We start from the raw sequence: 24,525 nt of genomic DNA on the forward strand, positions 1-24,525 counted from the left end.
CTGTCTTAAAATATTGTTTAAAGCTAAGTGAATTGGTAGTGTGAACTCATCTCTCCTATCATAGTACTACATCAATAAAGAAAATGACAGGAACAACACAAACATGACATTCTGTTGGTTTATTGTGGCATGCATTTAATGTGCCTTTTCATATTTCCATCTCTTAGTGCAACACAGAAGCCTTATGCTGCTCGGCCAAGCTGTCTGTAATTCAGTGTAATATAGATGAACGAGCCATAAAATGCACAGAATAATCAGTCAGTTAACAACACCCAAACAGTTTCATCGATCATTAAAAGCACATAAATCAGTCTCATCATAGGTTTGACTAACTCCAGTCCTGCATTATCGTAAGGTCAGTAAAAGGGATTCCTTTCACAATGTGATATTTCCAAGGAAATAAATGGAATACGTAACAGTATTATTTATTAGAGGGACATTTAAGATATGCTGTCTCTTAAGGAGTTTAAATTTTCCTCATTCCGAAACATTACACAACAGCCCCTATGATTTAAACATTTAAATATATCGGATTATTACAGGTCGTATAAATGAGCGTCTATAATATAAGTCCATCTAATGATGGTGCCAGACTGTATACAATGATAGATGTGTACCATCTCTTAATAGTTCATTTACATTTCAATCGAACAATAGATTTGCAAATAAAATGTCTAATACAGACATGAATAGTCAGAAAACATCATATGTCTCACGATCAACAAACAGGCTTTTCCCCCATATAATATAGAATAATGAGACACTTTTTTTATCTAATAAAAAACTTCAGCAAATTCTCAATTCAAAACAAAGAAGCTGACTTATACCTAGAAGGAAAAATACCACAACGACAATCAAATGTGGTCATAACAATAATAGTCATAACTATAATATAATCTCTATCAAACAAGAATTATTTTCATGAGCAAACAAGTAAAATGCTGCAAGCAGACTTCAGCACTTGACGTGGCCACACAGTGGGCATGTGCAGAACTCTTACAGCGCTGGGTGTGTTGTATCACAACTACAGAATCATCAATACTCCTCCGCCATCACAAGAGGGACTATATCGCATGCATGAAGCCGAATGCAGGGCGGATGGATTGGTGGAGGGAGGGAAAGTTGGGTGTAAATGGGCAGGAATTAGTGCAGTGCAAATGACCACTACATCAATGCCCTGGAAACTTTGATGGAAACAGGGTGTATCACTTCGACGTCAATACTCACCATACTGCTTTAACATATAGTGCCCAGCCCTTCCCATGGGCACAGGAATAGCAAAGCCAATATTGATACTGAGAGGCAAAAGCAAAGTAAACACTGGCAAACAATATAATCTTTAACCCTTTATGCTTTGAATGGTAGGGTGATTTATCAGCAAGTGAAATCCAGGTTAACACTTCTACAGAATATTTAAGTGATGAATATAGAAAAAACAAAAGTAGCTGAGCAAGTTAAGTCTTCCCTGAGCAATTCAGACGAGAACGGATCTAGCCTCCTCTTATGGAACAAAGCAGAAATACACAAGAAGTGTCTCACTCATCAACTCGACTAAGCCTTTCCCTCCTCACATAGTTTACACTGGAGGGATATGAAAAGCTGTCTGAAAATAGCAGGGATTGTACGGTACTGTACACAACATGGCACTTATATGACTTCAGAGGTGAAGTTGTAAACAGATGCAGAGCGATAGTAGATAACTGAGCTAATTTCAGGACTTCATCTCAGAAATATACCCTACAGAACATCGGAGTTTTCAAAAGAGTATTAACACAAATTGTTCATTCCGATTCTTCCCTATCTACCCGCTGTGTGGGTGGAAGATAAGAGAAAAAAAACCAAAACGTTTAACAGACCACTATTTCATTTTCTATTCAGGTTAATGAAGTTTTAACTTGAAAGTCGATAAGCAATCCTGACACGTACGGACATTCTGCCATCCTCTAAAATGGGATTGGAAACTGGAACGATTGTTCTTCTTTACAAATCTTATAGGATTTTTAAAAAGGTGTAATTAAAAGCCATGACTTTTAAATCTTGTATATGTAGGCTCCGTCCAGGCGGGCTGGGCTTCATGTAAATCTCCCATACCGCACAAAATGACAGTAAACTAGACAGTCTAATGTATTAAATGGCAGGCAAAACACAGAGAAACATCAGACAACACAATTCATTTTGTCTGTTTGTGATGTGAAACATAGCAAACAAAAAAAAGAGTAACAAAGATCCTGATACAAAATACGCCGGCAAACAACTTCACAGAAGTTAGCAATGCATCAAATAAAAGAAACCAAAGACTTTTAAAAAAGTAAAACAAAGATACAGCTTGAAGAAATACGAGAAGTGGTGTTACCCACTTTCGAGAGCTTCAGTTTTAAAAACATGACCTCTGAATATTGTTTACATTGTACGTTAAGGTGATCAGACTGGAAAGCACACCAAATGCTATGAGCTTACAAAAAAATTGGAATTTCCAGTTTTTGGAGATCGAGATCAAGGTAACACCTCTGAAACAGGACAGGTGTCTGACAGCTTAGAGCCCAATGTTACACCAAGGAAAGAAAGGCCACTGCGTTGCATGTTTGTGACTTCTGTGGGTGAATGTGTGAGAGAGAAAGAGCAGTGTGAGACTTTTCCTAACTTACAGTCAGTGGTATTAAATGCCAGAACCACTACAGGCACATTTGCTTGCGTACAAATCGGCAAACATCTTTGTTTTGTTTTCATCCCTCCTAACCTCCAGTGATTAACACTTTAGATTTATAACTGTGTGATTGTGTTGTGTGATATCATGACAGTCAAGGGAACTCAGGGTTCCACCTATGAAATAATTAGCTTGTCAAAGTGTTGGAGTAATAGAGACCTGTATTTCGGAGTGGAGTGCTCTTTTTTTTATCAGTATTGTCCTATCTATCTCTATATTTTGTGTTAAGAAGCAATACAACAAAGGCTATTCACTAAATTAAGAGAACTGAGCTGAATTAGGGCATTACCATGTAAATTGGATTATGAAAACAAATGCATTACGATTTAAAGAGAGAGCAATAATAATTAAACATTATTGTCAAATATTCATTCATGGTGTCAAAAAGGAATAAATAAATGCTGTTTTTTTATCAAATATAGCTTTGGATAATGTCACCAACAAACGCCTGCTTTGGAGGAAACAGACACAAGCTAGTGAGCATTTACATTCAGCCAATTATATTAGTAACACATTAATATATATTCAATTATAACTTATTTTAGTAAATTATTTAGGTTTACTTTATCAGGTAACCACCATCAATATTGGGAGAAGAATAGAGTATGGTAAGAAATATAGAATAAATAGAGGAAAAGTTCTGTATCTAAGACGAGAGGATCTTTGCCTTCATAGGTATTGTTATCACCTAATTATTTATGGAGCTGTATATTTTTTAATAATAGTGACTTAGGGGGCAGGATGATATGTGTGCTGTTTTCTGGCATATGATTGATAAAGCTGGAAATAAATGGTACCCCCATCTGAAAGTGGGCAAGCCACTCGGCTCTCGCTTGCCGCAGATCAATGTCTGACTTTGTATCCCCTTAGCTTCCATTGAGCAGCATCTCTGTCCCGGTTGTCTCAGGACAAGCCCGGGTAGAAGTGTCCCCCAGTCGAGGAGATCCAGTCCGCAGGACTAGCTTGCCAACGCCAAGACCTCCTGAGACCAAGCCTCCAGGAGACAAAGACTTCCTGGAAAACGGAAAGAGGAAGGACGGACAATAGAATTGAAAATCAAGGAGGATTCTGACTTGAGATGATACTTTGATACACCAATCACCACAGTAATTCACCTGAAGGCCATCTTTTTCAGCAGGTGAGTGTCCATCTTTTCTGTCAGAGTACCTTCTGTTTGGGAAAGCTCCTCCACAGGAGAAGAGAGGAGGGGAGAGGAGCAGGGTGGAGGGAGGAAGTGGGAAGCATCCTGAGACTGTGGGGCGGCCATGTCTAAAGAGTCCTGAGAGGCAAAGATTTAAAAGGAAGACAGGACGTCTGATTACTTCTATAAAAGATACCATAAGAAATGATCAAGGAACATGGATGTGGGTTTTTTTCACTTTACTATGTGGTCCAGCTCTCTGGTGTGATTTACACAGTGATACCAACCTGAGACTTGATCTCCTGGTGGTCTGAGTCCTCCATGTCAAGAGCGCACAGTTCGAGCTCAATGTCTCGCTCCGGGTCTGGTTCGCTCTCAGCCCGGCCCCGCTCCCGGCTGTAGGCAAACTGACGTGCCTGAAGGTCAGACACGATTTTCTCTCCACTGCTAATGGACGTTCGACGGCAGTGAAGATCTGATGCGCAAAGCTGCTCGCTAAAACACAAACAGAGAAAGACAAATGCTCTCTTTATATTTGTTTAAATACAGTACATCAAAGGGTGTACGCTTGTCGGTATCAAAATCCTGGGCATAGGTAGAAAAAAGTGTTCTAGTAAAATATAAATTAATACATTGTGTCAAAGATCCGGTTATTAAACACAATTACAGCACTGTGTACAAATAAAAGTGGTCTTTAAAGCAGTAGTTAAGGTCAATATTGTGACGTCGTGCAGAGGGCTTTCCTGACTTGTTTTCTCTGCTGCCAAGTGGGTTTTTACCAACCAGCTGTCTGCGCTATATTTAGTCTGACCACTGAGATGAAACCACTGCAGCACAATGAGATAGTACAGAGGGATGAGAGAGGACGAGTGAGAAGAAGAGCAATCAGGAAGGAACATGTGAGTGGTAGAAATGTAATCAATGCTGTGACCTCAGTCATGTTCATATCATTCTATGAAAGCAGAACCTAAAAGATGTGAGTGATTTCCTGTTTAATTTTCACTTCTTTCCATTTGGTTTTTCTGTGCTGCCCCATAGATCGACAACATGTAAAACCTGAAAGAGAATCAGATGCTAAAAAAAGATAATTAAGAAAGAAATGAAAGTGTGTGTAAACATGTTTTACCTCTCCAGGAAACTGGAGTGGCTGGAAGAGTCTGATCCTCTGGAGCTCCACCTGTAGTCACTGTGATCCAAGTGGTGGTTGTAATCTGTGAGAAAAAAACATATAAAATAAATGTTAAGATTTGAAAACACAGAAAAAAATCAAAGAAACATTTATCCGAGAATAAACATAAATACATAAATATAAGTCAGTTTTATGCATGTAAGACTACATATATTAAATACGCTGCAATTCAGGGAAACGTCCAACTTTAATTACAATAATTACTTATTAAAAAATAACATATTAAATTCAATAAATAAATCTATATATAAAACATAGAACATTATAAACGTAATATTCAAGGATTTGTATCGCTCCTAACCTTTAAAGTTTATGGGAGTGGTGTTGGCGCTCCCCTGGCAGGCCGTAGCTTGGATGGGGTCGGTGGTGTGGTAGCCCGTGCGAGATGCCCTGGATATGGCCCCCCACTTTGAGATAATGGGCCCCTCACTAAAGGGAATGATCGGGTCTTCGTCCTTCAAGCGCCGATAATGATCTAATGAATGAAGCCATCGCTTTCCAACACCACTACTGCTTACAACACCTCCTCCACCTCCGTTACTGTCCAACTCCTGCAGGAGAACGATGTTAGAACACATAAAAATGCCGCAGATATTAATATTTGTCTTCAGATGTGACACTGTGTCTTATTGTAGGTGCGGGAAGAGTCTTACCGAGTGCTCTGAGCAGGAGTGAGCCGATGTGTGTGCGAGTGTTTCAGGCTCAAAGGGGCTGAGGCAGGTGCCGATGGTACCACAGGACCACGGAGAGTAGTGGGCTAAACTCTCCTCACCTCTATACCTGCACCCCATGCACTGACCTCCGCTGCCTTCCACATGCTGAAAGAGGGAGAGACAATGGAAAATAAAGGTGAGACACACTCCTGGTGATCCGTTTTTAAGTCTGATTAGTTGCTATCTCTCTGTGTTTATAACTTTAGAGAAGGGGGAAGAGAAGGTTTTGAAAAGATAGTCTTTTAAATGTACTTGTTTTCCTCTGTGTATTTGAGTAAACAAAAGTTTGAGAAACTAAAGTTTTCTTATCAATATGGCAATATTATTCTTGCTTCTGTTGTAACATTCACTTCAACTATAAGAGGCACAATTGCACCATTAACTGACATCTTTATATAAGATCTTTTCTCCTGCCAAAACATTATTTTCAGCCGTTCTCACAGACGACAAAAAAGGATCTTCGAAAGATTATCCTGAAAAAAGCTCAATAAATAAGGCACTTTTGTCTCTTTTAACTTTAATTTTGCTGTGTAATCTTATTTGTATTGTTGATGTATAACTATACAATGACAGTTCTGTTGGCACAATGGCTCAGCAACAGGCACTGCCACCTTCACCAACTTCCTGTTGGGAAGTGTGCACGTTTTTCCTTTGCTTAAATCTGTGCTCCAGGCTCTAAATTGTCCAGAAATGTGATCGTGATTGTGTATTGTGGTCAATGTCACATGTAAAATGTATATTTAAAATAAGAGGTACGTACGTCTTACGCTCTCACTGTCTCACTGTGCTGACCTGCTGCTGCTTTACTGCCATCCTTGTGGCAAGCACCGGATATTATTAATAGCTCATCTTTTCACTGATGCTCTTCTTTTTGTGTTTTTGTTAAACAAAGTCATTAAAATGAAATCAAGATCGGGCAAACGCTTAAAAATTGCTTGTTTCTTTAATTAGCTCTGGATTTTAAAGACATCTTCACGGAAACATATCTGACGAGCTTTCAAACAAAGCTTTACTCAGCTGAAAGTCTGAGTCACTGCCTGGTACAGTCTTTCCTCTCCTTCTCCCTCTCTCTTTCTCTCACACACACACCCACACATGCACATACGCCACAGTTTTGAATTGCTATGATATCTCCCTCCACAGTTGCTAAGCAACTATCTCCCACTTATATAGCATTGGGCAACAGCTGAGGCGCACTATTGGGAAAGGAATTCAATCTTACATATTTTTAAATGGTAATATACAAAATCAGAGCATTAGTCTCAGTTTCAAGTGGCTGCACTGACACTTTTGACAAACCGGTCATGGTGGCATTTTAATTGTAATTGGCACAAATATAAACTATGATGCTCTTTTATGTGTCTAGAAATGGCGTATCTCTTTTTTGTCTTTTACCTCAGCTCCAAAATCGATGGTGAAGATGGGGGAGGACTGGAGGGCCTGTTGGCATTGTGATGGTGGCGATGATGAGCCCACTGTTCCTGCTTCCTCCTGAACAAATCCTCGTAGCCGAGAGGAATGCGGCCATAATCCTGAAAAGAAAGGATGCAAGTGGAAGAAAAAAAGAGAATAAATACTACATTTTAATAAGAGTTGAGTGATGATGCAATCAGGTAGCCAAGACATCTCACTGAAGCTCTTCAGAAGCAAATCAAACTGCTGGTAAATGCATTACTAATATACTTTAAGTTTTCAGTTAAATCAGATTTGTGATCAATCTTCCTCCATCTTTTCCCAACTTTATATGCTCTGATCGCATTTTATGTTTGTTTTAGGTCTAGACTTCAGGGTCAAACAGAGGAGGATTTTCAGAAGATGAGGGGGTGGACGTAATAAAGCTGTCCAATAAAAAACACTCAAGTTCCTAATGTTCTTTTTTTATTTCGACCCTAGAGAGCTCTTTATTGAAATATTAATGTTCTTGTAGGTATCAGTGGATTTGCACTAGCTTGGTGTATAATGTATGGCTCTCCCAGTATAATGTGGTGGACATAAAAGGTTTGTTGAACCTTTTATTGTACTGCAGTGCAATGTGAGTGTTATGTTCAGATTGTTGTTTTCCCCTGCACATTGGAGAAACATATTAAATGCATGCTGCAAATATCTAGAGAAGATGCCTTAGTTAGACCTAATTTACCTTAATATAAAGGGTATTTTATATTTCACTCTATTCTACTATACTGTAGTACTGCAGCAGTCAGACTGGTACTGTAATGCTATATGATGAAATGAGAAGAACTGAACAGAGAGGGGGAGGCAGAAACATATTTTGGTGAGAAGTGGGAGGACTACAGAGGAGGATGAAACTGCAGCTCTGTGGCTGGCAAGGGAAGATAATATGTGGGTGTAAAAAGGAGAAACTGAAGGAAAAGGTAATGTGGATGAAAATGAAGCATTAAATCTGTTGCATGTAAGACAGGCGAACATGGATTAATACAGATTTTCCACTGGTTATACTGAAAGCTAAAGATGTGGAAATCTAGGAATGAAAACAGAAAGACAGTAGTTTAAATATAAACCTTGGCTGAGAGCATAATTGTTTAAATTATGGCATGGCTCAATGTGGATTATCTCTTTAATAGCATGCACTATTATTAACAATTACAATTGAAAGTCTTTTAAGGTGTGACTGCCCGCACTCCTACTGTGATGGTTGGAATAAATGTCACTCAAACAAATGGGGGAAGCTTTAGCCAAGTAACCAACAGTAAGTCGAGTTATGTGTCTTAAACTGAAACAGCAGTTAAATCATAGGTGTGTTGTTGACTAAAAACAAATTCTTACAGCCAATATGGAGTGAGTACAACCCATGGCCTAGCTATAAGATGTGCGTTTTTTGGCCTACCCTGTGTAGTCCTGCACGGTGTTCACTCCCGGAGCAGTAGTTGCTGTCTAAAGAGTTGAATCTCTCCCTGAGTGGAGGCTGGTAGACGGAGGAATGCAGCACTTCCGGAGGCAGCGAGTTGCTCCTGGCATCCTCCCTGTGGTACAGCTGTTAGAGATAATAACCGTCATTATCGGTGTTGTCACATAATCACCAAATTAACAGTTACATGACAATGAACAGAGGGCTCACCTGAGGCCTCCAGACTCTCCTGCTGTCATAGAGTGGAGCATAAACACCGTGAGCAGGAGCCAGAGGGCCGTACTGAGGCTGCCCCGGGTGGTGGTGAAAGGCAGGAGGTCCCATCCTATCTCTGGGAGGGAAGCCTGAAGAAGAAGAGGAAGGTGGGTGTGGTGCATGTGGGTCATTGGGATAGGAAGATGGCGGCGGGCCAATCGAGGGCGGGAGAGAGGATTCTGGGACGTTAGAGGATCGAAGGAAGCGGGCCATGCAGGGTTTGTGAGGAGGATGGAGAGAGGATTGGTAGTAGGAACCTGCTGAAGAGGAGGACGGAGGAAGATGGAGAGAAAGGATAAGAACAGAAGAAGAGAGAAGATTAAGGAAGATAAGAGAAGACTAATTTGCACTTTTACTAAGAAAGTAATAACGTTTTCTTTATCAAAGATTTCACTTTACAATGGACTCACAGGTTGGTTGATAATGTGGCGTGTCGTATGCAGAGTGGGACTCCTGATAATACAGCTCTGACGCCTCAGAGGGATGCGGTGCACGCAGCACAAACTGACCATGTTTGGGCAAAGGAGCGCCACCATCACCCCGCCCTGCTGTTGTCAAGGGAGATGAAGCTGAGGAGTGGCTGACCGGAGTCGTGGGAGGTGAGATGGGCTTCCTGATGGACAGAGTGACACAAAGAGAAAGAATGAACACATGAATAGCTCTTATGATGAGTTAGAGATAGATTCCCAACATTGCTTTTTACCAAAATCCTAAGCAAATATCTCTTGTGCAAATCCGGATACAGGTGACTTGTTAATGTGGATTTTACTCGATTCATTCAAATGTAAATGCAAGAACAATTTTATTTAAAACACAAATAATCATTTGATAAAAAATTGAATTGTGCATGCTATTATCCATGAATTTTAATTGTTTAACAAAATGTTTCTATTTGACTCTACATACACTGGTAGTAAGTAATATTGGATTTGTCCCTGGTTAAAAAGTCAATATGAGAATACAAGCATTTGTGTAAAAGTGGATAAACATCTTACTTTTCAGTTGACCCCGTGTTTCTGCTGGATAGCCCGTTGGACCCGTTAGGTCCATTGGATCCATTTGGCACCACCCTCTTTATTTCCTCCATCATGTCAGACCCTCGAGAGATCAGTTGTGGGTTACTCAGGCTGGGCAATCCCTCTGTCATGGAGGCCATGTCCTCCCCTGTGTCTTTGAGCCCCTGCCCCACGCCTGCAGACAAATCTTCATGGATGCCGCCCTCCATGGTGAAGGTTTTACCCATAACCCCTGGTGACAACGGGAATGCACGGCCAGAGCTGATGCTCTTCTTGTTTCTCAGTCTGAATCTGAGAAGAGAAGAAGGGACATCCAGAACAGAAATAAAAGGTTATTTTTGCTCAGAGAACACTTAATAAACATGTGATTAGATTAGGCACTGAGAACCTCTGGTAAATCCTCTTGTAGTCAGAAAATCTAATTAAAAAGGAAAACTTTGGGATTATGTCTGATCTTCAGATACTTCAGTTAATAGAGTGTTTTCCTGTAGCTATAACTAAGAATAACTCCTACGGTTGCACAAGCAGACTTCTGTGAAACATTCCTCTTTTTATCAATCCATTAATGCGAACTCTTCTATCTTGAATACACTGAGGCTCTTTCAGAGTGTAAGTGAGTGTACAATTACTTTTCCAGTTCATCCTGTGTGTGTGCAAAAGTACAGTTGGTTCCTCGGGGACAGCCTCCCTGCTGACGCAGGTCTCTGCACATGCTGGTCTTGTACTTGCTGTTGGCCTGAGGCTGAAAAAGCACAGATACAATTCACATTTACATTCAAATCGAACTATTGATTATAAGTCTTAAAAATTAAAAAGGTTTAAATTAACATATGATTCCAAATCTGAAATTGTAAACTGTGATAGTAATCATACAACATAATCTGTTAAAGGTGTAAAATTCATGTAAACATCAAGAAGTTCATATTTAGTCTTAACAGTTTTTATATACTGTAGTTGCTAATTCCATATATTATGGTAGTAGATGTTGAAATGGAAAGGTCGCAACATTTCCCAAATGATATCAAACAGATTTTTTTTTAAATGACAAAAGCCCAAAAACTGGGGTCGGCATACTACAAAGGATTTGCTGTTTAACACCATAAAACTAAATAAAAATGATCATGAGACTTTCATAATATACTTTACGGTACATTCTGGATGGAAATCAAATGTTTATTTTTATGGCAGGGTTGCCATTCTGAAACTACTTGCCTCCAAAGCAAACACACACAAAAAAGATAGAGTTCCTGGTTTACAGGGCTTATAACAAAACCAATATAGTGTGTTATAGTTTGTGATAAAGGAAAATGTTGATTCTTTTGCTAAGATTGGATAAAAATGATTAGTAGTAGTAGTGATGTTTCAGTTTCAATGCATATAATGGGGTGGGCTTTACGATATGATATTTTTCCTAAAATTTGTTTTAAAAAACCCGAATACATCTCCTTGCTTACAGTAGAACAATATGTGGCCAAACCCTAACCCTTTTCTTGCCAAAACACAGCCCTACACACATTTCCATCTGAAATTAAATGTGTCTCGGCTTGTTTTTAAAGTTTGCTTAAACCTGTTTATGATTGACAATGATACAAACCCTAACAAGAGTTAAAGCCTCAATTTACTCCACTTTACTGTATGCAATGTAAAAAACAGTTTGGTCTTTGTAGCTGTATTATCTGATGTTAGGTATTTTAATGCTGTGATATTTGGAATGCAGGGTAATGTCCCTTTAACTATTATAAAAGCCTGACGAGAAAGTGTGCAGCTAGACCCTGAACATCTTATCTTCCAGGTCAATGAATCAGAATCAGAATCAGAAATACTTTATTTATCTCAAACTGGGAAAATGTTTTCGTTGCAGCAGCGAAATACAAAAAGAAGCAAAACAAATAACAAATAGTTAGAACTAAAAAATAAAATTGAAATAAGAAATATACAAATGTACAAATAAGGGTAAATCACTATAACGTAAATATGGCCTTCTATGGTGCCACGATGGAGCAGCAGCACTTCTCACCTTTACTGTTCAAAACTTTTTTCAACCGAGCAGATATCATGTTTATTATCTCTCACATTTTCTTCAGATCAAAACATTTTCCAATATTTCCCTTTCGTCAGTGTACCTGTGGAGTGTCGTGGCTCTTCTTGCTGAAGTTCTGTATGAATTCCACAAGTCCATGAACTACCAACTTCACAGCTAGCATCACACTTTCCAGCTCCTCCCATGATGGTGCCGGGGCATCTGCACACAGATTACACACACAGTATGTTCACAAGAGTTGCTGTGAAAGGTCTCAAAAAGGCTCAGTTAGCAGCAAGGCTAAAAATAATTTATGGTAATTTATTTTGATTAGCGCAAGACTCTCTAGTCATTTTAGCTTTGCTAACAAAAAAAGGACAGTAAAATAAAATATGGTGTTACCTATATAAATAAAGGGAAAATGTATGAGCTTAAGAGCGCATACAGCCATTGCTAGCAGCTCTGTGAGGCTATTCTAAGGCAGAGCGGGGCTTTGAGCTAAACGTTAACTTTAGCATGCAAATGTTATAAACTGTTCTTTATTTCAGGTAGTTTGTTACACTAACATGCTTACAATGAAAAAGCGAACATGATAAAGTTCAGCAGGCTTAATGTTTACCATGCTAATCACTTTACATCTAACCTTACTGGGTGAGCATGCTAACATGTGCTAATTAGCACTAAACAATGGCTTTACTTTTGCAGGTTTCATTCAAGTTATTGGACACATTTTACAAGAGAAGCTATGTAAAAGAGTAAGCAGTAAAGGAGTACATTGTCATGTTGAGAAAAGTGACAAAGTATCTATAGTAATAAACAAACTTTTATTTTAAAATGCTTTCTTTCTGTTGTGCTTTCATTAATACATATTTAATCATGGATGAATGTGTAGTTTTAATCTTAATGAGTGGAATCCTTATGCTTTTAATTAGCCATTTGGTATATTACTGCCCCAGCGGGCCAATATTCATCACTTTTCAAGCTCATTAATCTTTGTGGAACATGACAAGCGTATGAATCACTCACAGACATTCCTTCAGATGAATGCTGATAAACAAACTGGTGTACCTGGGTTGTGGTCTATGTTGGCAAGCAGTTCTAGGTGCGGTCTAAGGCTTGTGAGGTTGGCAGGGTCTCCTGTCCTCTGAAGAACGATTGTCAGTTCCTGAACGCTTTTGGCAAACGACTCCGGAGACTGCAACTAGAGCATAAGATAGAAGTGGAGAATGGGTCTTAGAAATAGATTAATGTATTTATCTTGTTTCTGTTCACCAGAGACTTGTTATAACCACCTTTTGAAATTTGAAGTGAGTCCAATACAAGTGGGAAAACAGCCTGTTAGTAATGATGGGCATATGAATAATACTGGTACCTTGTCTATAATGGACTGCATATGTGATTTGTGGACCAAATCTCCGTACAACAGAGAGGACCACTGCTCGGGTGAAATTCGTAGTCCTGCCTCCATGGCGATGTGGACAATCTGAGCGTCATGTTCTCTCCGGAGAGCCTCGTAGGTTCGAAACTCTTCTTTCAACTGCATCAGCGAGGAGTCTTCATCTCGCTTAGTCACCTGACAGACAATCGACGGAGACAGAATAAGAAAGACAGGGGTTTGAGAGGCAGTAAGTGTGGAGAATCATAAGGAAGAACTGATAACTATCTTTATGGGAAACCAAGACTAATATTCTCAATTACTGTAAATATTTTTGCAATTAAATGTTTCCAATAAGTTTTTCTGTATGTGGTGTCTTCAGACTTATAAACTCAAAATTCAGATCAGTTAAAGGGATTTCCCCTTCTCAGAATCTGCCCTATGAGTAATCATCATAAGACACCAACACACACAACCTGCAGAGCTAGCAGGTCAAAGAATCAGATTTCATCATTGCTGTGCTTCCTCTTGTCTGTTTTCTCTCTGTTCCTGCGCTTTGATTTATCTTCCTCTACATCTCTGAGCGCTCTATCTCTGTCTTTCAAAGCGGGTAAGAGAGAGGGCAAATATAGACCGCTGTTACATCAGAAGCAGTTAGCTGGTATTTCTGCCCTACCAGTAATGTCTGTCATCTGATAGCAGGCACAGAAATACATGCATGGACAGAATAACATACATAGACACCCATATCCGATATATAATATAAGATATTAGGAGTTTGGGCAACCCATTTAGGTCATTTATTAAGTAATAATACTTAAATGTCAGACAGGGTCAAGTGACAGTACGTTGGAGTTTAATCCACAGTTAAAAAGGGGATTTCAAAGCAGACACCAAGAAAAAACTGGTCTTGTTAACCTTAGTTTGACACAGTATACAATTATTTAGAAATAAATGGAAATAGTTTACTTAAACTGACAAGAATATATGTTATTTTAATAGCTTACATGTAAAAATGATACTGTTATTATTGAAAACTATCTCTGCGGTACACAATTATGTAGTGGTAAATGAATTCAAAACTTAAATACTTCTTTTAATGTGGTCATTATGTCTTTGGCTCTTTGGACAGCAGCAAATTCAGGATCTTTTTTTCAGTTTGAAACAGATATTTATATATTTTTTAATAATCTATATATACTCAATCATGTTGCCTGTACCTTGAAGCAGGAGGCCCTGTAGAGGAGCTGCACCACGTGCCCTATGCTGGTTTTGGAGGCCTGGGGGAAGCGAGCCTCGAGCTTTTGAACTACAAACAAAACCAACACCTTCCTGGACAAAGCTGAGCCGTCCTCCAGAGCCAGCAAAACTAGTTTCAGAGCGTCTTCTTGCATAGCTGGGGAGGAAGAATAGAATGGGATCACAGCAAGGGGTGGGGATGGTTTAGAGGAGGAAAGAATACAATACATATTTTAACAAATATATCAAACTTACAATGCATTTAATTGTACTACATAGAAGTTGTTAGAGCTGGTGTGTTGTCCTCAGACTCTCAAGTGAACTCATTCTGTTATCATGTTGAAAATCAGAATCTGCCCTATGAGTAATCATCACAGGACAACGGGTACCAGCAGCAGCAGTCGGCTTTATGACGCTATCTAATGAGGAAATTCAAATCGGACACAAAGAGTCCAGTCAACTGAAAGCCTTTGAATTTACACACCAAACTGCCAAAAAGCAGTCATAAATCTTGATAACAGCAATAACAGCAAGAGGAAACTTCATTGTTCTTAAATCTGTGTCATGAGGGTCTTACTTGTATATTTTACAAGTTATAAACAGGTTATATATAATAAAAGTTAACATAAAATCAACCCTTTTAAATGAGTGCTTTAAAACGTTCCCATTCACCGTCACCTTAAAAATGTGTTTCAAAGTTCTAGTTTGTGATAGCTACAAGACAATATGCAAATGCTTAATCCTTACTTAGTGTCCTTTGCCAAACAAATCTATATGGAGCATGACAGTATAACACAGATGTATGTGTTCTGTATGATTAAGCAAACCTACCAGGTCCCAGGAACTGGCAGCCCCGCGCCCTCACCGCTGCCCAGAGGTTGGCAGAGAGCTGCTGGGGGTTCTGGTGCTGCAGGATGAGCTCGGTTACGGTTCTTTCCCCAAGGGACCTGCCTGCCCGCACTGCCCGCACACGGCCCTCTTCCTCCACCAGCTGGCAGTTCACCAAGGTCACCAGCTTCCTCTGCATCGGCCGGCTAAGCACACTGGGACTCAGAGTCGCCACACCTGCAGAAGGTGACAGTTCTGTGGTAAAAAAAAAATAGGCTATTACTTTAGTTATCAGGCATTAATTTATTGAATTGATTTTCTCTTTATTTAACTCTGTAAAACCAGCTATGTAGGTGGCTTTAAAGGAGACTTCAGTCAATGGATAAGCCTGGAAAGTTTAATATGCATTATGCATCTTTGTAAACAGCACAAAGATTGTGAATTGTTCAAATGATTTAATTCGTCAACAATGATACACAGCAACGTCACACAGTATTGGCTGAAGAAACAACCGGAAACTACCATTCATTTTCAACGAGGTAAGTTTTCTTATTCTGGTTTGACAGAAAGCTGAATTTTTCCTCAGTTCCATAAAAGCACAGCTTTCAGGCGTCATGGGAAGTGTGAGAAGCATAAATGCCAAGTCGCAAAGTGTGGCCCACGCACATTTAGCTTCGTTTTACAGATGTCCTCAAACATTAAACTCTTTGCAATCAAGATGGACATGCACACACACATACCTTTTGTTCCGCTGATGGGTTTCAGGTAGAGAGCCAGCTCTTCCACGAACACCTTGCACGCCTCATAGTTCTCGACTTCTGCTGCACTGCTCAGGCTCACCGGCTGCACATCTGGGACCTAAGAGACACACATCATGAACACATTAAAGACACAAAACCACACAAAGTTTTGACACAACATGCCTTCCTTTTTTTTTGACTCACCTGAGCTCCAACCAGCTGCAGCAGGGCACAGTTGACCGGCAGCAGGTCGATGTCGGTGCTGATGGGTGTCTGGTCGAAGGGGCAGGCCTTGCGGTGGAGTTTGTGTAGGCAGGTCTTACACACCGTGTGGGAGCAGCCCAGGCTGATGGGCTGGTGGCCGCTGCTGTCAAACTCATTGTAGCAGATGGGACAGGACAGGAACTCCGTCCACTGGGCCGCCTGCACTGGCATCCTGCCACTACACCACCGAGGGAGGCTCCACCGAGCTCAGGGGGAACACATGTCAACGAGCCCTGACAACAGCTCCCGCTCGCCGACGATGACTGTGAAAAAAAGGAAATGAAGTTATGTAGCAGCCATTTTGTCACAATACTGGGGAAAAAACTGAAGGGCCCTATACAGATGCAGCCATTGAGTTGTATTAAAGATTTCTTTATGGACAAGAGATAACAAAGTGCTTGACAAATTTAGGAAAGCTGTTAACTTTCTGACACTACTAATAGTATTATACATTTTTTTACATTATATTAATCCACTCACTGTTTCAACACTATAATACAGATAATCCCCCACATGGCATGACTAAACATATTAAGAATGATCATAGTGTGCAAATCATAAAAATACCATAACTTCAGCTATAACTACACCATATAAGAAGAGCATTACTTTCTGGGCTTAAAAAAAAATAGCCTTCACCATACTATTCTTTGAAATAACTACTGTATGCACATGCGCTCTCTGTTTGTAGATTTAGCTGCTTGACTTCCTGAACTGTAGTCACTTCAGTCTGAATTATTCCACTTTGTTCATTTTTTTGAAACATTTCATACCAGCAAGGGTGGCTCTTCTTTCATAAGTGTCAAATACAATATTATAACCTCATTTCTGCTACTTGATGCATTATCCCATTAACTAAAAGTGAATATTTTGTTTTAATCATCTTTCTGACTATATTATGCAAAGTGTTTTTGACACATCTGCAGACAGCCAGCACCTGTTGCTTTCAGAGTCTGTTGCATCTGTTCAAACTGCTCTCCAAAATAACAGCTGGTGCCCTTACAGAACAGGTGCCTACATTTACTGGAAACAAAGTATATTGAAATAGGTTTAGAGAAAAAAAAAAAAGTAACAAACACAAACACATCCAGTACGAATAAAGTAGATTATAGAGGGAAAAAAACAATGATATAACTGGCTTTATACGTTTCGAAAATATGCTGCAAGAAGTGTGAAAAAAAGCTATATATACAGTATTGGGCATACAGTACACATTGTGTTTTCAGGTCCCAATTAAATGAAAACAACTATTAACATATCTGGAAAATTAACGGGGGGCATACCTTAAAAAACGACCTTTTACGTCAAATAAAACATCAGATCAAATACAATATGAACAATAGCAGCCTCGTGGAAAGGGAACGTTGATCTGCACACTATACGCTCGCCTGATACGTCATAATAAAAACAACAAACACGCTGACCTTGACCACATCATGCATTGTATTTTGATTTTACTCATAATATGTGGTGTCGTACCCTTTACGCACCTTCCAAACCGTCCGCAGCGCGCGGTGCCGGGGTTGCCCCCTTGGCGGCGTGGAACACTCAGCTCTGTCCCCGCGCGTCATATGTCCTTCTGCAAGGAGCCCGAATATAATATAACACCAAACGCGGCTATATTAGCTTGCAAACTCCTGAAGCACCGTCTGAGGAAGAGTGAGTCGACACTCAGGGTTCAGGAGAAAGTTTCTGGGACGCTGATGGTGGTGGGGAGTTTTATCTTGGCGCCAGAGCCTGGATATAATTCTCTTCCTGTGTGCGCGCAGATTAGGGAGGGGTGCAAACTCTTAGTGCAACTATTCACCATGATTCACTGGCTGTACTCACGTTGACAGCCACCTGTTCCTGCTCTGAGCAACTGCTGCATCCTGTTTTTTACATGCAGTCCCTTTCTCTATGTGCAGAAATGGCTCCTACACACATGGCTGGAGTCAATGCTGTGCACACCAAAGTGACCTTCATATGCATAAGTACATCAAAGCACATGGAGAGTCCATAATATCATGCCGTACACAAGACTTCCATTACTTGCATGAATGGACCAATGACTTTTGTGTGTATGCAAGCATGCAAACACTAACAACCCCCACAGTCATGAACTAGTCTTGTGACAGGGAGCAGTGGGCGTGCAGGATTGTCACGGGAGACCTAAACTTCCTCATCAGCCTCTTTTTCTCCCTGGCAGTTTTTTTAAAATAAGGAAATCGACCTTTGAGCTCTGGTTTTATTCTTTCCGACTGGTCCGTGCCTGTAATTCAGCCTGAACTGGTTTGTAGTGTGGGAAAACTTTAGGACGTGCTGTCGAGAAAGATTCAGCACATTCAGTGTCCATTTTTAAGAGAAACGTTTCCCCTTAAATTGTTGGAAAAGGGCTGCAACAGCACCCACTTTACTTAGAGCGGGATGAGAAGTACATTGTGTCTTTACAGCCAACAGTTGGCCAGCTATCATCTGGCTCAGGACACTGAGTCCTTACTTGGCCCCTTCTGTATGGGGGGAGGGCATCTGGAGTTTCCTTTGGCATGTCTCATAAAGAAAGACGGACAGATATAGAAAGATTGTTTCAAAGATTATTTCTCTGACTATTGAGGTGAGAACATTTTCGACAATAGAACGATTTTTGGGACATCCATCGCTTAAAAAGTGTTTTATTAGATTTGGACTTTGGTTATCAGCTTATGATGAGATTTCACTTAAGGGTAAAGGTTGATGTTCTCACATTGCCAGCAAAAGGTCAGGGAAGAAATAAATCAAACCAGTGCGGGCTTAAACCACTACAGTGTCTGCAAAATATCTAGTAGCTAGAGTCCTTGTCATCGCTGTTTTCCTTAGAAATAGGGATCCTAACAAAACACCAACAACCAAAGGAGAAAGAAGAAGGCACATTTTGCAGCGGGCCAATGGGAGGCTCATCCAAGTGGTAGATACCCTCATGCGGGCTTAGGTTATGGTTGGAGGAAGTAGCTAAGGTTAGGAATGTACAGTATGATGGACAGATGTGACTGTTTTGGGATGTCACACTTAACATGTGTGTGTAGTTTGCATTCATTTATGATTGGACTGTGGCATGACATTTAACAGTTGTTCAGTTCTGTAGGCCCTGTGGATAGAGCTGGCACATGTAGCTCTAATGTACCCCAGTTTGTGTGTAGACACATCGGCGCCACATTAATCTGAATAAAGAAGGTGACTAATGGGTCCATGTTATGTGGAAAGCAGAGTGTTTGGAGACAAAACATTGTTTTTTTCAATGCACTTGGGAAATGTAAGAGTTTGGGCTGTTTGCTTACACAAGAACACACACAATTCACATCAAGATATTTTTTACTCTAGCTTTTTCTATTAACGTCTATAGATTTCATAAAACAAAATAATTGTATTAATGTATTTAATCAACTGGGGAAGCTTTATGATGTTAGCTATGAGTTAAAACACGTACTCTAGCACTTGTAGTGTCTCCACTTAAGCCAAAAAATAATCAGTTTGTAGTGAAATTTAAAAACTGACAACATATATAAGTTCTGACAGCTGTAGGTCTGAGGCCTTGTCATGCCTGAGTAGTGTAAGACACATACTGACACGAGGATCTGCATTGCATGCCGTCCCTCCCTCTCTTGACTGTCAACTGACAAATTCAGTCAAGAACACGTCAAAAAATAAATCTAAATGTAAGCTTTTTGACCAGTTTATGGATCCACAACAACCAGTAGTGACAATAAGAGAAGAGCATGCATGAGTCATCTTATGTGCCAACAGTCATGTTAAAAATTGTCCAAAAACCATTTGCTACACGTGCACGCACACAAAAAAGCACACTGAGACACAGCATGAACTTGACCAGAAGGAAAGGAATCTGAAGTAATATGAGAACTCCTTCTCACTGTCTCTGTGACCCCTCGCTTAGAACATTCTGTGTGCATGTGTGTGTGTGTGTGTGTGTGTGTGTGTGTGTGTGTGTGTGTGTGTGTGTGTGTGTGTGTGTGTGTGTGTGTGTGTGTGTGTGTGTGTGTGTGTGTGTGTGTGTGTGTGTGTGGTATGGTTTGTGGTGTCACTGGAACAGTTAGTACTTTAACCAGACACACATTTATAAAATTAAAATAATTCCCAAAAATTATAAATATTGGGTTCTCACAAAACAAAGATACCATGCTATGATTAAAGACAGTACTACTGTAACCAAAACTGTAATTTGGAAATGTTTGAAAAATATGTGCAACTTGTGTGATAGAAGCACTTGACTCACTTTTTCTCTTGCTCTTGTAATTGGGGTACTAACCTTTTCAATTCCCACTCAATGTGTCTGGCATGCCCCTCTACAACATTATCTACAACCAGAATTTTAACATACACTTTATTTCAGAGCCTTCATCAGCCTTCTGGGAACACCTTTGTGGGTTAAGAACAAGACTGAAACCTCACACCCACCACCACCACCAAAATACTGAAATCTCTGTCATTAAGGTCAAGCAAGGTAATACACATTGAGCTCGAATGAAACATTTTGCTTGTTGGTATAAGTATATTTCTGTTTACATGCATAAAATCTTTCAATATAAGTGGTATAGGAGGGAGCGCCTATCAGATTTAAAGTGAAAGGAACACTTGTGACCACAGCCAGCAGGTTAATGGTGAAGAAAAAGTTAAACTCAAACACTGAAAACAAATATTAAACAGGCACACTTTTGACAGTATACTTAACTCTGGGAAGTATTCATTACAAAACATGAATGCAAGCAGTGTGCAACAAAATTAATTAACATATTTTGGCACACACATTTAGAATATTGTTTTTGTATAGCAGAATTATTCAGAGCAGCTTGTTTTTTCTGTCATATTTGAGAGTTTCATTAAATTATGTATAACAGCATAACTACTACTGTTGTTTTGTCTGCTCACTTGTTTTTGAGAGTAGTTACAGTGAGGGAGTCTGTGTGATTATTTATTCATTATGCCTGTCATCACAGTTTATGGGGGTAGTGTACGCATGGTAGGCAGGGCAACTCACCAGCCACTGTACTATACAGCAGATATATTATTGACATACGTTATTATTCCTCTGAGATATACATGTCTGCAGTAACAGATGCTAGAGTTATGCAATATTATTTTGACGCAGCTAGGGATAATATTGTTGGAGTACCCGGTTATTTCCAGTGGCAAATTAGGTTAAAGGTTAAAGGGTAGCCTCCAACATGACAGACTGCTGCAAACTTTATGATGTCAGAGCTGCATTTCAGACTAAGGTCTACAGTTTGTAATATGCAACAACTAGAGTTTGAAACATCTCTGCTTTGGCTCAGGATTCCCTTCCAGAGCAGAAATGGTGTACACATTCAAATGTCACGTGTGCACAATCCCATTATCACTTACTGTATGAGGGTAACATCAATAGTTTCCACTATTGCACCATCATATCTACAATATCATGTTGCTTTTAGAGCTTCACTGCCTCAACTCTGGATAACCCTGGTTCACATGCGAATCTGGTTGTGAGCAATGGGCCCATCTATTAATCACTACACCTTCTTATATTATTCCCTCAGCACCAGTTGCAGGAATTCACAATGAGCTGGTAGCCGAATAGTTCTAGGTTTAATGATGTCATTTCTAAAAATCTTCAGCAGTTCATTTATTTATCATTTCACCTGAGGAAAACGTAAACATGAAAACAGCGCTATTCTGAAACCAAAATGTAATTGGCTTTGCACACGGCAAACAAAATCACGAAGAAAAGTAGCGCGCACCTCTGGATAAGTCACTTACCTCACGCAGTACACCACAGCACCAGAATAAACATATTCATCCACAGAAGCGCATCAAAATTAAAAAATATATCTTCATCAGTTGTTAAAAACCAGCAGCAGCCAGCTCAGGGAGATAATTCGTAACGTTGGAGCGATACGCCTCTGCATCTCAAAGCGTTAGAGACAGCCTTGGTCTAGTTTTGATCCTCTGCTCCCTTTTCGATGGTACATCACGGTTCTCTCAGGTACAGTGAGCCACACACTCTCCGTCTGATAAACCGGGGCTGAGAGGAGATGGTGGTATCGCTCCGCCGGTGATGGTGCCTGAACTGCGCCTCAGCCTCACCGCTGGGCTGCACAGGCGGAGACCTGCTGCACTCCTACACACATCCTGCGTACTCTGCCCGAAACACGGTTATGTTTACTCCGACAGTTTAACAACAATGCTTTAGAGTAATTTTCGATATAGCGGCGCGGGGCCCTATTTTAATATTGTGAGCAAGGATAAAAAGATGTAAAGGGGCAAGCCGGAACAAGCCGCTTTTCGAGGCGTGGGCTGTCTGCTTTTAAAGGAACAGAGGATGCGCTTCGACAAGTGCGCCTGTCAAGAGGAAGTTCAAACCTATACAGTTTTATTGTTCAAACAAACACACACACACGCGCGCACACACACGCACACACACGCACACACACCAACAACAAGTTCCCGCTCGTTTTACTCTAGCCCTGCTCTTAGAGAAGTGTAGTGAAAGAAAAAAACGTGCTTGACCTCGGTTTCCCTTCCCTATTCATATTTTCTTTAAGCTATAGCATACAGACGTGCTTGTTTAAGGACATTTTTTGAAAGACAATAAATACACAAGACTTTTCAAACGACTCAAAACAACTAAATAGATCCAAAACTACCACACAGAGTATAGTGAGTAAAAGGAGAAGCAAAACCAGTACAAAGAGACAGAATACTAATGGTACATTTAAAACAATCCCAGGGATGCTTAATGACGACAGAGGGAGACAAAATAACTAAACATGGATTCAAAACTATCACAAAGATACAATGGATACAAGAACATTACAAAGGGACACACAATAACCAGAAGTAGATTAGATTAGATTCCTTTATTGTCCTTGCACACAAGTACAACGAAATTGACTGGCAATCCCAATGGTGCACTCACACACAACAAACAGCAATCGTGCAAAATATATATATAAGAAAACAAAACAAAATATACAAAACAAATGGACACACTAACGATACGGCACAATAACTTCTGTCATTAGCAGCAAGATATTGCGCTTCAGGATATTGCACATTCCGACTTGCTGTGGCCCTATGTACAGTAGTGCAGTTGGACTATATATATAAGGTGCAGATGAAATTAAGAGTGGAATTCCATCATCAGTGTTGTCAGTGTCAGTGTCAGTTTTTACAGTGTTCAGTTGTTGTATGGCTCTGGGGTAGAAGCTGTTCTTAAGTCTGTTTGTTCGTGATTTAATGGACCTGAAGCGTCTGCCAGAGGGCAGCAGGTCGAACAAATGATGTCCAGGGTGGGACGGGTCTTTCAGTATGTTGGCTGCTCTACTGAGGCCGCGAGAGCTGAATAAATCCTCCAAAGAGGGCAGTGAGCAGCCGATGATCTTCTGTGCGGTATTGATGACCCTCTGAAGGGCTCTCCTGTCTGCTGCTGAGCAGCTGGCATACCATGCAGAGACACAGTACGTTAGCACACTCTCGATGGAGCAGCGGAAGAAGGACACCAGCATCTTCTCCTTCAGGTTGTTTTTCCTGAGTATCCTCAGGAAGTAGAGTCGCTGTTGTGCCTTCTTGACTACTGCGGTGGTGTTGGTAGTCCAGGAGGGATCTTCAGTGATGTGCATCCCCAGGAACGTGAAAACAGGCACCCTGTCTACACAATCCCCGTTGATGTATAGTGGATCGGGGTCTGCACTATTCTTCCGGAATTCTATTATAATTTATTTTGTTTTTGAGGAGTCCAGGTAGAGGTTGTTCTCTGAACACCACGCTGCCAGTCTTTGGACTTCATCCCTGTAGGCTGTCTCGTCTCCTCCTGAGATAAGTCCAACCACAGTTGTGTCATCCGCAAACTTGATGATGGTATTGGTGGGATGGGTGGGGGCACAGTCATGGGTATAAAGGGTGTAGAGAAGGGGGCTCAACACACAGCCCTGGGGGGTGCCGGTACTGAGTGTAAGGGTGGAGGACAGGTGGGGGCCTAGTCTAACAGTCTGGGGGCGTCTCCGTCGGTAGCACTGCGGTTGGTGGTCTTGTAGTTGGTGATGTGGTGTACACCCTGCCACACTCGCAGTGGGTCGTTGTTGGTTTTCTCCTGAGGGGGGTGTATGCTGGGGTCAAGAGTATGGATAGGTGATCTGACTGGCCTAAGTGTGGTAGTGGTGTTGCCCT

General features: G+C 40.5%; 1 protein-coding gene across 1 annotated transcript; it reads right to left on the bottom strand.

The window, feature by feature from the left end:
* Nucleotides 1-104: 104 nt before the first annotated feature.
* rc3h2 (ring finger and CCCH-type domains 2) lies at nt 105-22,623 on the bottom strand. Its single transcript, XM_063889470.1, is given in 21 exon segments — nt 105-3,718; nt 3,820-3,983; nt 4,133-4,340; nt 4,972-5,056; nt 5,336-5,585; nt 5,688-5,852; nt 7,143-7,183; nt 7,186-7,279; nt 8,593-8,739; nt 8,824-9,128; nt 9,279-9,481; nt 9,864-10,175; nt 10,514-10,626; nt 12,008-12,126; nt 12,973-13,105; nt 13,277-13,477; nt 14,500-14,675; nt 15,350-15,601; nt 16,087-16,204; nt 16,291-16,613; nt 22,117-22,623. Coding segments are annotated over 20 exon segments (3,465 nt in total). The 5' UTR covers nt 16,522-16,613; nt 22,117-22,623; the 3' UTR covers nt 105-3,570.
* Between the last annotated feature and the right edge of the window lie 1,902 nt (nt 22,624-24,525).

Source organism: Eleginops maclovinus, chromosome 8 (genome assembly GCF_036324505.1).
Source record: "Eleginops maclovinus isolate JMC-PN-2008 ecotype Puerto Natales chromosome 8, JC_Emac_rtc_rv5, whole genome shotgun sequence".
Taxonomy (NCBI): Eukaryota; Metazoa; Chordata; class Actinopteri; order Perciformes; family Eleginopidae; genus Eleginops; species Eleginops maclovinus.